Source organism: Cavia porcellus, unplaced genomic scaffold (assembly GCF_034190915.1).
Source record: "Cavia porcellus strain 051 isolate PalLab524CR breed Dunkin Hartley unplaced genomic scaffold, mCavPor4.1 scaffold_5, whole genome shotgun sequence".
Classification (NCBI taxonomy): Eukaryota; Metazoa; Chordata; class Mammalia; order Rodentia; family Caviidae; genus Cavia; species Cavia porcellus.
Window position 1 is genome coordinate 67,471,744 of NW_026947488.1, and position 18,334 is coordinate 67,490,077.

At 38.6% G+C, this 18,334-nt stretch overlaps 2 protein-coding genes across 5 annotated transcripts in view; one reads left to right on the plus strand and one right to left on the minus strand.

Moving 5' to 3' along the window:
* Nucleotides 1-4,416, minus strand: part of Atr (ATR serine/threonine kinase) — a 98,366-nt gene extending 93,950 nt beyond the window's left edge. For 2 of the 4 annotated variants that reach the window (XM_063249116.1, XM_063249114.1), the window contains exon 1: nt 4,196-4,416. In XM_063249116.1, coding sequence (XP_063105186.1) covers nt 4,196-4,254 — 59 coding nt within the window. In that variant the 5' untranslated portion in view covers nt 4,255-4,416. The remainder of the gene's footprint in view (nt 1-4,195) is intronic. The other 2 variants (XM_063249115.1, XM_063249119.1) reach the window with 2 other exon arrangements.
* Nucleotides 4,417-15,953: 11,537 nt separating this feature from the next.
* Nucleotides 15,954-18,334, plus strand: part of Pls1 (plastin 1) — a 113,083-nt gene continuing 110,702 nt past the window's right edge. The window contains exon 1 of the mRNA XM_003476756.5: nt 15,954-16,112. The gene's annotated coding sequence lies outside the window, so the exon portion shown is untranslated. The remainder of the gene's footprint in view (nt 16,113-18,334) is intronic.

Sequence of the window (18,334 nt, forward strand, 5' to 3'; positions counted from 1 at the left end):
CCCATTATTCAATTCACAGGCAACAAGTTAGGAATATCAAATCTAAACTGGACTTGAGACTGACATAAAGATTAAATAACCCATCTAAGATCACACAGTGATTAACGACTGTGATATGAAGGCAGTTATAAGTCAGTAACAAGAAAGTCAAAAGAAACCTAAATTAAAGAAAGGTAGAAAACCTAAATTTAAAAAATTATTAAACCTAATAAAGGAAAACGGGATCTGAGAAACAGAAAGACAGGCCATGAGTTAGACTGTAGAGGTCAAAAAAGTTAGGACTTGAAGAAAGGAATAATCAATAGGATCAAATTAGTTCTTCAAAATATCATTTGGATTTCTTTTTGCAAAATAAAAATTACATGAAGCTTACTATTTTTGTAACTTTTAAATGCATATTCCATGATATTAAGTATATTCATTGCAACAATTACCACCATCCTTCTCTAGAACTTCTCTTCCCAAACCACAACTTTATATCCAATCAACTGTAACTTACTATTTCTCTCTCCTCCTATCCTTTAGCAACCACCATGGCACTCTGTCTCCACGAATTTAATTAAATTTAGGTACCTCACACATAGAGAATGTTACAATATCTATTCTTTTCTGACAGACTGATTTCACTACGCATAATGTCTTCACCTGTGTTGTAGAGTATCAAAATTTCCTTCATTTTTAAGGCTAACTGATGTCCCATCATATTTAGGAATACCACATTTTGCTTATACATTCTTCTGTAGATCAGCACTTGAGCTTTCTCACTTTAGGTATTATGAATAATGCTGCTATAAACATGAATGTAAAAATATCTGCTCAAGTTCCTGCTTTCAAGTTTTTCAGGTACATATCCAGAAGTAGGATTGCTAGAACATAAAGTATTTCTATGTTTAAGTTTTGTTTTGTTTTTTGTGGCATTCCCACATTATTTTTATACCACTTCATATCTCTTTAGTAGTATACAAGATTTCCAATTTCCTCACATTCTTACCAACACTTACTAGCTTTAAAAAATATAATTGCTATACTAATTGGTGTGGAATGGTATTTCCTTGTATCTTCCTGATGATTAGTAACACTGAGCATCTTTCCATGTGTTAACTGATTATTAAAGATCTTCTCTAGAGATACATCTGTTCAAGTCCTGTTTTTCACCAAGTTGTATTGTTTTACGTTATAGAAGTCCTTATGTATTCTAGATAATAATCTATCGGATACATAATTTTTTTTTTTTTTGTCTTTTTGCCCTTTTGAGACAGAGTCTCACTATACAGTTCAGGCTGGCTTTGATCTCACTTTACAGACCAGGCTGGTCTCAAATTCACAATGATCCTCCTGCCTTAGCCTCCCCAGTGCCAAGATTACAGGTATGCCACCACGTTCTGCTCTTTCAGACATATTTTTGGACTACAGATATAAATTGGGAGTCATCAGATGACAATGGTGATTGTAGTCTGAGAAAGGTAATATAGATATTTAAAGCTTTTTAACTAAATAAAATTGCAAGAGGACCAACGGCATCACTCAAATACTAAGAAAGGAAGAATGAGTTCTACATTCTTTGTTTGGAGAAATAAGCGAATGATACAGTTTACTAATAACACAGTACTTTAGTCAATGAGAGGAACTTAAAAAAAAATTTTAAGAAGGGGTCCAGAGATATAGTTCAGCGGTAGAGCACATGCTTACCATGCATGAGGGCAATTTTCAATCCCTAGCAGCAAACAAATTAAAATTTATTTTTTTTAAATTGGTGAGGTTAGGACACATGGAGAATATGCACTGGGTATACTCATTTCTAATTAGATATAGGACACCTAATGAAAATACCAGTATACAGTTGTTAGATGTACACATGTAAATCTGTAACAATGTATAGGATACATGGTTTGGAAAAATATATTTGTATTATCAATTTGCAAATGGTAGTCAAAGGCAGGAGAGAGGAAAAGATCACCTAGACAGACTTCACAGAGTAAAGATTACTAATGGCAAAAAAAGTGGGATAGGATTAAATTCCTGGGCAACTAAGGCAAAAGGAGTCCAGCCATCAGAACACTGGCATCTCATTTAAAAATTTTTTTTTCAACAAAAGGCCTGACTCTGAAATCCAGGTCTGATACTTGCTAGCTGCAACTTTGGTTCTTCAATTTCGCTGACACTTCCCACCAACCTGGCCATGAACCAAAGGCCTTCACATCTAAGCTTCATCCGCAGCCCTTTTTATGTTTTATTTTGAGACAGAAACATGCCTAGTTGCTAAGTCTATTAAATTGCCCAGGGAGAGCTTGAACTCTCCACCCTCCTGCCTCAGTCTCCCACAGTGCTGGGGTTATAGGCCTGTGCCACAAAGTCTGGCTAACTCTGTTACTTAATATACAAACAATAACACTTGCTCCATCTATATTATAGACGTGCCATGAAAATAAATAAGCTTTTTTTTAATGACAAAGTCAGGGCAATTAAAAACTATTTGTGGGCCAGGGATTTAGCTCAGTGGCTAGCATGCACAAGGTTGTGAGTTCGATCTTGAGCACCAAAAAAAAAAAAAAAAGGTAACTATCTATTATGTAACTTTTATATTTTTATCAGAATAGCTGCAACAATCTAGATGAAATGTAGCATAGGCTCTGTTGATAAAGGCTATATATATATATATATATATATCCAAGAAACCATTTGTTTTACTAACAAGTCTCAAGAAGAGAGAAAAGAATAATTAATCAACTAATTCTACATTAAATCAAGATGGGAAAAACACACTAAACTTCACAGTGATCCTAAAGGATTCAAATTTGTCATCAACTTCCTAAAATGATTCCTTGTTTTTATCTTCTTTTAGAATAGTTGGGCCGGGGTTTAACTCAGTGGCTTAAGTGCCTGCTAGGCAAACGCCAAGTCATGAGTTCGATCCCCGGTACAAAAAAAAAAAAAAAAAAAAAGGAAAAGAAAACAAAAGTAGTACTTTACAAAACGTTGACACAAATACGCTTGTCACACTCACACAAAGTGAAAAAAATTCACACAAAAGAAGAGTAATGCAGTTAGGTCAAGAATGGTGTCTCAGTTTATTCTCTTATGTGAGAAAGACTAGATTCCTTTGTATGATCAGCAAGTGGAAATGACCACACAACTGCGCTGAAAAAAGAAAAGCAGCTATCTCATGAACTTAACGTCAGTACTATTGACCTTATGTGGAAAGTTTCCTGTTAAAGAAGCAATTGTTCCAATCAATAATTCAACTCTAGGGCCAGGGGTTTAGCTCAGCGGCATAAGCAACTGCTTGGCAAACGCGAGGTCCTGAATTCAATCCCTGTACAAAAACCAAAAAATTATAATAACTCAACTCTAATATTAGTATATATCCATTTATTTCTTATAGTGAAAATAAAAAACAAAACCAAAAAATCCAGTCTACACTTGAGTCCCATTTGAGGAAAGTCCATTTGTTAAAGGGGATGGCAAACAGTAGTAAAACAATTGGCTCTTTGGTAAAACAACTGGCTTATATATTTTACTCTTGGGGTTTACAGAAAACAAGCATTTACAAATGAAATCTTATCTTCAATTCTTGGTAACACCTTGCATTTTAGATTTTGTGGACTCTGGTGATGGATTTCTCGGATTAAAATATCAGCCAGGGACTGAGACGAAGAAAATCACATCTCTAAAACAGACTATGATTTCTCTTCAAAGAGAGAAAATTAACTGCCTTGTTCTAGCAAACAACCTTGCTGAAAATGAGAAGCTGTGATTTTTCCCTTCGCGGGCATTGTAGGGATACAACGTAAGTCAATTACTCCACAAGTTATTATAAAGAATAGAACCTGTCTCTTATCTGAGAATCAGGTTTTTTAGAAGCCAATGAGCGTACACAGCGGAGCAGAATAGTGATCAGAACGGGTTCCCCACTCCGGCTGCAGAAGGCGAAACCTCCAGCTTGGGAGAACTCCCGCACGCTCCCTTTTCTCGGACTGGCTTCCCGTAGGTCTTGTGACGGTGCCCCTGATTTTATTTAGCCGCCACTGTGACGGAGAAGCGCCCCGATCCGAGAGAGAGCACTTCCGCAAGGGCTGAGGCACAGGGAGCCAAATCGCGGCTAGGGGGCGGGGAGCGGACGCCTGCTGCGCTCGAAGAGGACGACGTGGGACCCCCACCCCAAACACACACACAGACCGCGGGACTTGGGCCCTACCTGCCCAGCTCCCGCAGAGCGGGAATCATGGAGGCCAATTCCAGACCATGCTCGCCCATGCTGGTACTATTTAGCAGTGTGCATCCACGCCGCCACGAGTTCCCGGCGTCTCCACAGATGTCTCCGGTGCGAATGCGACAGCAGACGGGGCCTCGCAGGGCCCAAAACTCTTCACGGAAGAAGTGGTCTTACGCTTCAGGATGCTATTCTTTTCTGCTTAGGACCCAGGGGAAGCCGCGAAACTGCAGGGGGCGGGGTGCACGAGCGGGGCGTGCCCCGAGTCGGCGCGCGGGTAGTTCAGCGTTTGGGCGGCTGACCTCTCCGCGGCTCGCCGGCTGGGGTGCTGGGCTCAGCCACACGGATTGGCTCGCAAAGAAGCCTGACTGCCAGTCCAGACTCCTTCGCTTCACAAATGTGAAAACAGAATTCAGCAAGTAAAGGCCACCACTACAGCCCAGGTTTATAAACCCACGTATTTTAAGTATTCCTCATCTAGGCTGAGAGATGCAGGGCAAAAAGTGGGCTGCTTCTAGTTCTTCTCATTCCAGCATTGTTTTCAACTTAAAGTGACTAAGTTTTGTTAGAGCCCTAACAGTCTTTAACATTTAAAAGTGAACTTGAGTCAAGTGTGGTGGCTCACGCCTGTAATCACAACAGTCTGAGGCAGGAGGATGATTGAGAGTTTGAGACCAGCCTGGGCTACAAAGTGAGCTCAAGACCAGCCTGAACTGCGTAGAGAGACCCTGTCTCAAAAAAAAAAAAAGTGGATTTTATTTGATTTATATCTCATCAAATCTGCAGCAGTGCCGCGTATGGAAATGTCACCAATTGTGGTCATCTACAATTTACGATTTAATTTTTAAAGTAAATAAATTATTGCGGCCTCAGATATTTTCTACTTCTCCCAAATTTTTATTCGAAAGATAGGCGCCATTAAATACTGCTAACAATGTCAAAATCGTTCATTTAGTCAGATAAAATCATGCAGGATGTCTACATTTGTTCACTGGTACATGAGGATAGTTAACTATACAGTACCTAAAAAATTAAAATGATGGAGTGACAACTAAATACTGTGTATTCCTGCTTCATTTACTGCCCCCCATGCTTTGGCCTTGAACACCCTTCCTCACCGTTCCTTTTTCTCCCGAGATGTTTGCTGAAATGACATCAGAGAGCATATGGATTAACATATATGCACTCTTTTCCTCCTCCTATTTTAATTTGCTTCAGGCGCTTAAAACAATATGTTGCATATCTTTTTATTTACTCTTTTTCAAATATAAGGCTCTTGAGAGCAAGGTCTTGTCTGTTTACTTCACTGTTAGATACTTAGGACCTAAAACAGTGTCCAGCATGTCCATTTGCTGAATAAAATCATTGAATGTTATAGTGGAGAAAACATGGGATTAGGTGTTTCAGGCCGTGCAAGAGTTCTCTTTCCATTTGCTAGAAACTATAACCTTACTAAAGTACTTAATTTCTCTGTAATTAAATTTTTTCATCTGTAATACAGAATTAGTACTATCTACCTTGCAAGATTATAGCAAAGGTTAAATATGGGATGGTAGAGTCGTACCTACCTAGTTTAGATGAATGAAGTATACTATATATGCCTACAAGAATAAATTCTGACAATATTGAGTGAAAAAAGCAAATATCAAATGCCTTCATAAGAATATTGTATCACTTAGGGATAATCTTAAAACCACAAAATAATTATTTGTGTGAGTTAAGTAAAACACATAATAATGATAATAGTGAGAAAGTTGAGGTATAGCTCAGTGGTAGAATACTTGGCTATTTGCCTACCACGCATGAGGTCCTACATTTGAGTCCCAGCACCACACACCATACATACGCATGTAACCGCACACATAAACAAATATATATACATATGATATATATGTCTGTATATATATGGTTGGGAGGGATATGTATCAACTACATGTGCAGATATACCTCTGGAAAGGAAAGAAAGGAATGAAATGAAGTTTCAATATAGCTCTATAGGTTTAATTTTAGGATTCGAATTAATCATGATAAATTTAACTTTTGTTATATCTGAGTGGGTGTTATATGACTACCATATTTGTATCAGTATGATTAGGATATCTCAAAATGTATTAAATATAACTTAAATTGTAAAGCATATATATAAAAATAAAGTAACTACAAAGTAGCAAGTTTTAGCTACTATTTTTAGATGATAATGAGAAAAATTATAAAAATAACAATGTTATGTGGAAAGCAATAGCAAGTATCATTGTAATTCTAAAAAGCAGTTTAAACCCCCAAACATGAACAATAGAGCCCTGGAAATCTAATTTAATTCAGAAGTCACTCTTGTGCAAGATACTGTTAGAAACTTCTGTGACAGATACAAAGATGAGGAAAATAAAGTCAGTTTCAAGTAACGTACAATTTGTGGATATAGAAAGGATATCATAACCACCCAGAGAATTGAAATACAAGCAAAATCTGATGAATGCCACAGAGAGATATAAACAGCGGGCACTAGAAGAAAAAAAGAGGAGGGGATTGTATCTACTCCAGTGGAAAGAGGAGGTGGGTCAGGAAGGGGTTCAAGGAGAAAATGTTACTGTATTTGATCTGGGACCTAAAGGAAGAGCAGGATTCAAAGGGACAAACATTAGGGGAGAGGAATGTACTTTAAGTAGGAGTGTCAGTGTGAGCAATACACATCCAGAAGGAGGAATGAGTGAAGCACATTGGCACACACTTGTAATCTCAGCTCTGTGGAAGGGTGAGGGAGGATTGCAAATTTGAGACAAGACTGCAGAATTGGAGATTTAACAAGAAACTGTCTCAAATTTTTTTAAAAAATGAAAAGGGGTAGGGATGTGGCATAGTACTCACTGGATATAAATCCTGGTAGAGCAAAAGAAAAGGGGTCACGGAGTGGCTGGGGTTCAGTTTGCTGGTGTTAGAGAAGGTGACAGTATTCTGTCTTGAGATATTTACACATCAGCACATAATGGAGAGATACTAGAAGATTTTATACTCTAAATTTGAATTTTGTGGAAGTTGTAGGACAAAATAAAAAGAAGCAGCAGATTATTTAGAGAAATAATCATCTTTAGCAGTGTATCAATCAGTGAGCAACGAATGTCACAGTACCCAGCATTCCTGCTTATCCTCATCCAAGTACCCGTGGATTTCTGTCCCCTGCCAAACTTTTTGAAAGAGTTTTTCATACATTCTGATGTTATATGTTTCATATTCCACTGTAGCCCTAAAGCTAAGTATATGCTCTGTTCTGTTCCCCAGTCCCTAAGTTAATTGCTTCTCACCAGAGTCACCAATGGCTTTCACATAGATAAATCCAAATGATGTGGATTTCCTTTCTTGGCTTCTCAACAGTATTTGACAGGGTAGAGCACTGTCTTCTTGAATGCTTGATATTTTTGTTTCCTGCAGGACTATCTTGTTGGCCATACTTCCATTGCCGTTTCTTTGACTGTGGTGGATTCTAGCTTACTTCATTCAGTCTCTGTCCTCCCCTCCTCCCAGTGGTTGGCACCGAACCCACTAGTACTACCACTAGTACTACCATTGTCTATACCCCAGCCTCATTTTTATTCTTTGGTAACCTCATTCACTCCCAAGGATTCAATTAACTTTCCATCTTTTTATCATGCCCAAGGTCACTGCTTTTACTCTTTCTCCAAGTTTATACGTCACATTCTTACCGTTCTACTGAATTTTCCCCTCAAATATTTCCTGGCATTTTATTTTTTAAACTTTTACTTCAATAATTTTCAAATGTATACAAAAGTAAACAAACTGTAGGAGTCCCTTGCATCTATCACCAATTGGCAGTTTCAGCATATGGCCAGTTTTTGATTTGTCTGTAATCACGTCTCTGATATTTCCTCTTCACAGATGGATCACTTTAAGGAAAATCCCAGAAATCATACCAAGTTATCTTTAAATATTTCAGTTTGCATCTCTAAAAGATAAAGACTCAGTTGTGGTCCCTAAATATCAAATCTGTTCACTTTCTTCCACACCGCACTCTCACCCTTCTGCTTGAAGAAACTCATTGCCTTGTGCCTGTGTTACTGCAACCACAGCTAGCTTGTCTGTCTTCCTTCAGGTAGTTGGTTTCCTCTCCAGTCCATTCTCCACACTGGGCTCCCCCAACACCCTCCCCTCCGAAACTTGCCTCTGCTAAGCAAACACTCCAGCGCTGATCTGCATCCCCATCTTTCTTCATTTTGTGGCAAGGTCTGGTTAACTTGCCCAGCTTGGCCTTGAACCTGCAGCCCTCACAGCCTCCAAACAGCTAGGATTAGGGGTGGGCATTACCACACTCAATTCTTTTTCTCATCACTAGTTTTGTTGATATTTTTAAAACATGAACCTTATTATGTGTGTTAACTGTATATACTTAATACTACAATTTAATGTGCATAATGTAAATCTGGACACAATTCAGTCGTTAATTGGTTCCTGTGTTCTCAGCCTCCTTTTATCATTTGGAGTGATGGAGAGTGTAGAGAAGGCTGAAGCAGGAGGCAAAGGAAGTGTTGTAAGAGTGTCCCAGTGTCCTTGGTATTTCCTCAGCTTGGTATCCTGGATTAAATTTACAAACAGGCACCAAGCAATGTTACAGGAATTCCAGTGAGCTATGAGTGTGGAACTGTTCCCGTTAATGATTAAACTACTGCCCAAAATAAGCAGGAGGTGGCACTACAACCCTGTTCAGACTAAGATGGACTAGGTTTGCTGCCAGATGGCCAGAGTCCGGATCGACTTCTTGTGGAAATCCAAATCTAAGAAGTTGTTTTCTTTCATTTATGGTATTCTGTCAGTTGGAATTTTACACTGTAATGAATACTATAAAGAATATAAATCTTAAAGAATGAGATAAACAGTTTTGCAAATTTCTTTCTAGATTTGAATGAACTTCAGTGGAAACAACACACACTCAGTTTTTTTTTAACAAGCATCTATTTGGTGCTGATATTATCTGGAGTTATTTTACACAGCAGATAGTGAAGCTTCTTCAAAACCAAATGTGATTTTGCAACTCCCCTCCTTTGATAGCTGGGTTATGTATTAAATGTTGTCAAACATAGATGAAAGTTAAAAGAGGGCCTGTTGGTTTTCATTGAGTAAAGCCTCAAATGATGGACAACATAACTATCAGCCAACATTCTGATAATTAATAAAACAAAGGACCCAATACAACCAAACCACTAATGCATTGGTACTGTTCATCAGAGGACACTACAAAAAATCCATTATTAGGGGCTGTAGATTTAGCTCAGCGGCATAAGCACCTGCCTTGCAAGCAGGCAGTCGTGAGTTTGATCCCGGGTACCGATAAAAACGAAAAAGACAAAAAAAAAAAAAATCCATTATTAAATGGGCCCCATTACAGGTGTGATGCTGCACACCTGTAATTCCATCACTCTGGAAAGCAGAGGCAGGAGGATCTGGATATCAAGTCTCATCTGGGTGATTTAGCAACTTAACAAGACCCTGTCTCAAAATTAAAAAAATTAAAAATGACTGAGTGTGTAGCTCAGTGTGTAAGAGGCTGGGTTTGCACCTCAGGACCACACACACACACACACACACACACACACACACATTAGTTCTTATGGAGTATTCATTACTCTATTTAACAGCAAGTTCAAGTATTTCCTCACAGGTCTATGGATCATTTTGAATTTTTCTATAAAAATTACCTGATGGAAATTTATCAGTTTTAATACAGTGGTGTCTTTTAAAAATAGCATTGTAGGGGCTGGAGATTTAGCTCAGCGGCATAAGCGCCTGCCTTGCAAGCAGGCAGTCGTGAGTTCAATCCCCAGTACCGATAAAAAGGAAAAAGACAAAAAAAAAAAAATAGCATTGTAATATATTATGGCTGTTAACTCCTCTCTGATTTTTATCTGAGAACACTTATTTTTGACTAAATGGTTCTTGCCATAGAGGCATTTTAATTTTTATTATAGCACAATTGTATTATGCCAAATCTGTCCATCTTTCCCTTTATGACTTCTGGGTTTTGAGTTTTGCTTAAGAAGAGTAACCACAAGGTTAAAAATGTTCTCCATACTTTTTATTAAGATTTCACAAATCTTTTGATTTATCTATAATCACTTCTATTGCCGTTTACTAGCATTAGTTTTCTTATTTATCTACAGATCACCGTTGAATAAACAAAATTGTTTTCAAACTATATAGTGTAGAAATTGGGATGGAAGCTCCTTCTACTAGTTTAAGAATAAAGAGTTTAGGACTGGCAGTGTAGCTCAGTGGTAGGGCACTTGCCTAACGTGTGAGGCTCTGAGCTGAATCCCCACTACTGAAAAAAGAGAGTATTTTTTATTTTTTTTTTGTACTGGGAATCAAACTCACAAATTCACATTTGCCAAGCAGGCACTTACACTGCTGAGCTAAACCTCTGGTCCCTAATAAAGGATTTTTTAAAGGCACATGTATAATATAAGAAAACTTTGAGATCTGCATACTTTGTTATGAATATTCAAGGGAATTCCCAATTTACGTGTAAGGAAGATAGTTACTAACTCTGAAAGGACTAAGAAACTGCAAAATTTCCTAATTTGTAATTTGTGTTGTGTTTGTCTCTATACAATTGAAATCTGAATCAAGGTCTACATGACTTAGTGGAACCTAAATCATATTTGGAAGCCCAGCTACAAGTGAATATAAGAAATACTGGTTTTGGTTTTCCAGGAAAACAACTGAGAATTGGGTAGCACGTGCATGATATCTTTTTAATGTATCACTGACTAGTCCACAGTTTTCTTATTAGATTGAAATGTTACCTTTTTTTTTTTTTTTTTTGGTACTGGGGATCAGACTCAGGACCTTGCATTTGCCCAGCAGGTGCTTATGCCGCTGAAGTAAACCCCTGGTCCAAAATGTTATCATTTTAATAAGCTAAATATATCATAAATAAAAATATATTTGGGGACAATCTGTACCTCTACCAGACTCTATACCTCTATTTAATAATTTGTCATCTGTTTCTGTTAATGTTAACATGTTTGGTTTTTTTTTTCCCAAGTGAGGATGTGTTACAGGCAGATAATGTAATAAACTGCTTGGCTCATCCTTCTTGGCCCTAAAGCCAGTTTTCTGCCACTGTCTACTCGGCTGACTTAATTCTAAGATAATTGCTCACTCTGATTTTCCACAGGGTAACCTGTATCTATTGTGAAACCTAAGCCTTTCATTTAGTTTTTAAACTCAGTCATCAAAATTTTAATATATTGTGAATATTAACCTTTCCCAACATATAGATAATTTTTGTACATATTATATCTTCTTTTGTTTCTTTTTTTATTTTACAGAGGATAAAATAGAATAAAACCAATCAAAACAAACCAGTGTAAGTAATACTGGACTTCAAAATCAATAATATTTACCATAATGCCTTTTGATGTCTTCAAAATGGCTGCAGATAATTTTGGATATAGTAAAAATCAAACAGAACAGAATAGAATAGAAACAATAAAAACAAGACAATGAATGCAATAAAGGACTTCAAAACAAGCCACTAGTGAATCCCAAATTGCTACCACAATATATCTTGCTATCTTTGAAATGGCTACTCCTGCCATCAGATTTAACATAATCAAACAAAACAAAAGAGAACAAAATCCAACCCAACAACACAATGGAAATGATATAGGACTTCAAAACAAGACCATAGGGATCAACAATGACTACAATCCTCAGGAGATGCCTCCTAGATGCCACACTGCATTTCATCTCAATAGCTATCATCACAGTCTATGTTTCTCCAGATAAGCCAGTCACTTACCGGGTTGAGTGGGCAGGGGGACTGGTACTTCTTGTTTGCCAGCCTGCATGCTGGAAGGAGCCAGGGTCTGGCTGTTCCCATTCCAGTGATGGCCTGTGCATAGTGCTGGTTCCTAGACTGGACTTGCTTCCTGGGGTGGCCTTGTTCTCTCTCCCGCTAGTGTGTGAATAGTGCTGACTCGCGGGGAGAAGCTGGGGTCTGGCTGTTCCCAGTCTGGTGGCAGCCTGCACATGGGGCTGGTTCCCAGACCCTCTTCTCATGTTTCTATAACAATACTAATTTCAATTTTCAAACTTCTTCTTCTGATTGTTCTGTAGCCCTGTTTTCTTTAATAAGATTAATAGTTGTAGAAATGGTGCCTCTTTTGTGATGATTTTTTCCCTAATGTGTGATAGTGTTAGTTATCTGTTCAACTTTTATATTTTAGAATCTTTGTTCATTTTGTTTTTTATTGACTCTAATCTTGGCTGGTTTGGGTGAGGAGCAGCCCTGGAGATGCTGACAGAGTATCCTCAAGGAAGATTTATGTTCTTCCTGTCAGTTTTCAGCTTTTGGGCCATAGTTTAGTACCAGCTGGGGAGAAAGGAATGGGCTAGCTAGCTGTCTAAATCTCTTCTCAATGTCTCTCCCTGATCTATGTTTTAGAGCCTTCCTCCTCCATTTTTTGATACATTAGCTATGGGTTTGCACACACACAGCCCCATTGTATTTTAGCTGCCACATCTATATGAGTTGAGTTGATCTTTTCTTTTCTCCCTCCCTTCCCTTCCTGTATTTCTGTCTTTTGTACAGGGAAATTTTAACCCAGGGGCTTGAAATGCTAAGCTTGTACTCTGCCACAGAGCATACTCCCCAGTTCCCAATTTTGTTTGATGTAATCCATGTGCATCCTTTTCTCAACATTACTCATTTGTTGGTAGAAATTTTTCCTGTTTTCCTAGGATATTTTTAACTTTAAAAAATTATCTCCTTATCATTTCATAGAATTTTAGGTGATGGGTATGGTGTTGGCATATGCTTGATTGGCTATTTTGATCCAATCTCTATTAAATAATATATGTGTATGCACGTGTGTTTGTGTGTGTGACAGAGACAGAGGGAGAAGCAGAGAGAGAGAGAGATTGATTATATTTTATGTCTTATTTCTCAGGTTATTTTTTCTCCTCTGAATTATTTTAAAAGAAGAACAACTATCGAAAATCTAGAATTGAGCTAAATCTAAATCTTAGCCTTTTTCGTATATATATTCTACTTTATTCTGGAAAAGTCTAATAAGTGAAATATGTTCACATCATACTTTCTGGTGTTACTCAAAATACATTTACTTTTCCTGAAATGGACAATAAAATTGGTGCTCATAGGTAGCAGCTGGTTTTAGGATTAAGATCAGAGTTGGGTGGCAGTTGAATGTTGTGGTCATAAGCATTTGACAAACTATCATGCTCTGGGAACCAACACTAGCCATTTTCAGAGACGCACTTGTAATACGGAATACCTACTACTTTCGTTTGGATTGAAAGATACAATTTTGTAGGGACTAGTATTGTGGTTAATAACACAAATTCTGAGTTGAATTTGAGTTGGAATGTTGGTTCCATTATGTCTTTGTTACATAATATTTCTGAATCTCTACTTTTGTCCTTGCAAATATTAAATGAAATAAGTGAACTTCTGGGCAAAAGACTTTGCACATAAAATATAGAATAAATGTTAGCAATGATGGTGAGGATCACTGGAGTTCTGGTCATTGTGGTAACCTTCTCGATATCAGTGAGCCAGAAAAAATAAATTTATAAGTCAGGTAGATTTTGGGCAAGTATGGAATCAGCAAAAATTGTCTTTGTGTAATATAAAAGACAGTTTTACTTAGTTGCCTTTGGTTTTTATTTTGCTAGTCTATTTAAATGTGTTATGAGAAAAATAATGAACATTTATAACTCAGTTTTCTCACCTATCAGATAATTTTTGATATGCCATGAGAAAACACTATAGAGTGCTTAAAGTGGTGACTGATGCCTAGTAGGAGCTCAATAACACTTATTATTTATTTATTTATGTTTTAGTACCAGAGATCGAACTCATGACCTTGTGCTTGCCAGGCAGGCGCCTATGCGGCTGAGCTAAATCCCTGGCAATAACACTTATTATTGTTATTAGTATTTCCTCAAGACATAGAGGATCCAGGAAATCGTCCATTTCAGCTTTAGTTGGTAATTTTAACTCCTTAAACCAACAGTTGAAATACATGACTGGGCCTAATTCATGTGTTAAATATTTACAATTGGGACTAATTTAGAAAAACTGGAACACATAATTCTTAAAACTACAGTGTATACTTGGGCCCACCAGATACAGTATCACTTTTCTGTGAAATTTTTCTATCTGAAGCCTTTGCTTCAAATGTTTTCAAATGATTCCTCTTTGATTTATCAGTAGGACTTTTTAAAAAAATCAAATAATATCTCATAATACACTCTACTATGAAAGTAATACTATGTCAGCTGGGCTCAAGTCTTTGACACAGAACAAAGTCCATGGCTCCTGGAAACAGTTGGAAAGCCTTATTTCTCATTGGTAGTAAATAAAGTCAGTTGAGTAGATAAAAATTTTTCTTCTTAATTATGCAGTAGTTGTTCTTTTTTTCACTGTCCACTTTTAATGATATACTTAGATTTGACAGATATTTTTGGGAAACATTTTAGTTTTGTCACCAACATATTACAAATAGATCTTGGGGTTACTAATACAGATGGTTGCTTTAGATAGTGATTATTTTTAGCTTCTACAGAGGGTGACTTGTCATTTTGCCCTTCTGCAAAGTCACGTTTTATTATATTTTGAATTCTCATTTCCTCATGAACTTGCCTTATCAACAGATCACAAGTGTGCTTGAAATGTTTTCTTTGCAACTCTACAGGGGAATAATTTATACAAAAGAAAGGTCATATAGCTAAACAGCACACCTGTATACGTCTGCGATATCACTCCAATTACAAAAGGGAGAAGTTCTGTTATCCTCAAAGATTTTTATTCCTTTGCAATCCATCCTTTCTTCCACCCCTGGTTCCAGCCCTTTGTCAGTATTTGTTAAGATTTCATATAAATTGAATCAGATTATAGTAATGTGTATTTTGGTTCTGGCTTCTTCAGTAAAGCATAATGATTTTGAAATTTATCCGTGTTGGAGCCTGTGTAGTTCCTTCTGTTTTTATCAGTGAGTGATATTTCCTTGTATAAAGGTACTACAAATCATTTCCTCACTCAATTGCTTAATGGACAGAGTTCCTTCCAGATTGTGAAAAGATACAGCTATGAACATTCGTGTTGAAGTCTTTGTGCGAATCCGTTTTAATTTTTCTCACATACTATACATGTATTTTTTGGGTGAGGATTCTGTGAATTGAACTGGCGTTTGTGAAAACTCTTGGAGCTGCATTCCGCTCAGCTGACTCACAGAAGAAATAGCCCACCTTTGTTTGAGGGCAGCCTTTAGTTATTTGTTTTAAGCAGGTGTGACTGTTAAAACAAGAGGAAGTATCACGTGTAATCTCAAATGGGGTGCAGCTAGGACAGAAACATTTTTCTTCAATAACAGACACCTGTCCTTTTCACCTGTGACGTTCAAAGTGTGGTACTCCTATTACATAGCACCCCGAGAACATACTACAAGTGCAAACTGTCTCACTCCAGACTTCCTGAATCTGATACTCCAGGTGTGGGATCTATTTTAAGAAGCCCGCCAAGAGTTTCCAACCCCCACCAAAGTTTGAAGACCAAGGACGTGGATGGTTATTTTAAAGCTTGGTGAACTGTGCAAGGAAGAGATAACGTTGCCATAGCACCCATGCATCTCTCCTCCAAGCCTCTGCCCTCAACACCTGCAGCACCGCAGGAAAGCAGGCTCTGGGCTCCGCGGCTTCCAGGAGCCGCAGCCAAAATCCGGAAAGTGGAATCCGAGTTTACGGCCCGGGTGCAGGCTGGCCATGCGCAGTAGCGCGAGCGCGGCGGCTGGCGAGAGCGCAAAGGCGGCTGCAGAGTCAGGCAACGGCTCCCTGGATCCGCGTCCGGAGCTGCGGGACCGCGGAACAGGTACCCGGCGAGGGGATGCGGGAGTGGAACCCGAAGAGAAGGCTGGACGCATAGAGGACAGCAAAGCTTTATTTTGAGGCGCAGGCGGCTAGGGACAGCGTCCGGGGTGGCTCGGTAGCTGGAGTCCAGGGCGGCCCCGCGCACCCCTGCGCAGGCTGAGCTGCGAGAGCGTCCGCAGGTGTTGGTTGCATCGCGGGTCGGTTCTGCCCGAACGTGTGCGTGAGAACTGCGTTAGGGTCGCTGCACGAAGAAGGGAATTTTGTGAAGTTACTTGTTTAAACTTTGGTGGCTGCTGGTGAGGTTTTCTGATCCGGTTGTTTGGCTTCAGATTTTTGGCTTACTTGTCTTTGGCCTTTTGGTGCATAGGATCAATAAGACCAGAATTGAAATCGTATCCGTGCTTGCTGGGTTTGCTGCCTTTCTTGGAGCATAGGGACCTCTGGATGCGGCATAAGAAATACCAAGTTTCAGCGAATTTCAGTGCCAAAAACTTTCCATGTTTTGGCTTCATTTTCAAATGCAGACTTTACCAAAGAGTTTTTTTTTTTTTAATTCCCTTACTTTTTAACATTACTACCCCACTTTGATACTATTAAAGGAGATTTTTGTGTATCAGTCTCTAGACTTTATCTCTTTGTTTACTGTCACATTTTGCGGTTTATATGGGAATAATTTACTCTAGGCTGCAGTGTTGGATACATTTGTAAAAGCCTAAGGCTGTGGTGCACAAATTTAGTGGAGAATCTGTGAATGAACCATAAGCAAAATTTCAGGCCAGGAGGAGCACCCTGAACTTCGTTTAGGTGCCACAACCCTTGCCCCCTTGTAATTAGCTCCTTTTACTTTAAATTGAATTCTGTAGTCAAATTCTACAGGAAAGTGTTAAATTGTGATGGGGAAGCATACCTAATAATAGTAAATTTAGGAAAAAGAACATTCTTAGTTCAGAAAAAGAAATACATAGAAAGGTAATACAGCCCCCTCCCAGCATGCTCCCGTGATGAATGTTTTAATGGCAGAAATAATATACAGTTGGTCCAGTTTGGTACCGTAGGGACCTTTGAGGTCAGTCAGTTCAGTTGCTTCAGTTTACAAATGAGAAAACTGAGAACAGTGAGGTTAGATGACTTGCTGCAGCTTACCCTAGCCCCTCCTTGGCAAAGCTGGGCCTGGAACTAGGTTTTCTGATTTCAGGCATGTTTGCTTCCTTTCCCCTATACTCTTCTCACAATTTGTTTAGATTATTGAACTTTCTCTTCCACTGTCTTTAACTTTTGTAGTCTAGTTAAAGCAGAAAATTCAGTGTTTCTTTGGCTGAGCTTCTTTCAAAGATGACCTGGTCACTCAAGCCCCACCTGCCAATTTGCTGATCTTAAAACCAAATCACTATCCTTCCCTGACTGGAATGTTTGTTTGCCTCCCTCTCTATTGAAGTCCTGCGGGTGCTGCAAGGTTTAACATGCTGAAGTGTGATCTCTTCCTGGAAACCTTCCTTGACTGCTGCAGTGAGAAGCGCTGTCCCTCTTTATAACTCTGTAGTAGTCAGTACTGTTGCCTGCGCAGCTGGGTTCTGCTTTGTGTATAGCATCCTCACTATATTTTAGCACACATCCCAGTTTTCTGGTTACAAAATTGTCAGATTGTATAAATTCTTAAAGCTTAAAGCCCGTGACATAAACATTCCACCCAGTATTAAATACAAAATACATTCTTGGCCACTTTGTGGGAGGGAAGGATGGTTTTGTAAGGAGGTCCGTGAGGATGTTCTGTAGTAAGGGAGAAACTGTCTTACAGCTGAAGCGAGGGAGCAGCCAAGTCACACCAGCCTAACGGGGATTCTGTGAATCTCGTGTTTTGATAAGAGATCGTAGGTTAGTTTGGGGGAGTGCTGGAGACAGAGGAACAACATAAATAAGGAACAGTTGTCTAAGGCACAGATTAAGAATGCAACTCAAATGCAGAGTAGAGAGCACAGATTTTAAAAATGATGTAGAGGAAGAAGCATTTAGTGAAAGAATAGATGGAGAGAGGAAAAGACATGTTGAAAATTACTTAGGCTCAGAGTTGGAGTGTACTGATGGGCTTGTAGTATTCCTTACATGGCAACTTGAATTGGACCATTACCTCGTTTTGGCTTCTTTCAGTTATTGATGTTACCGTCTCATTTCCCATTGTAGATGGTAAGTTCTTTGAGGGAAGATCTTTACACTGCGATCCTGAGA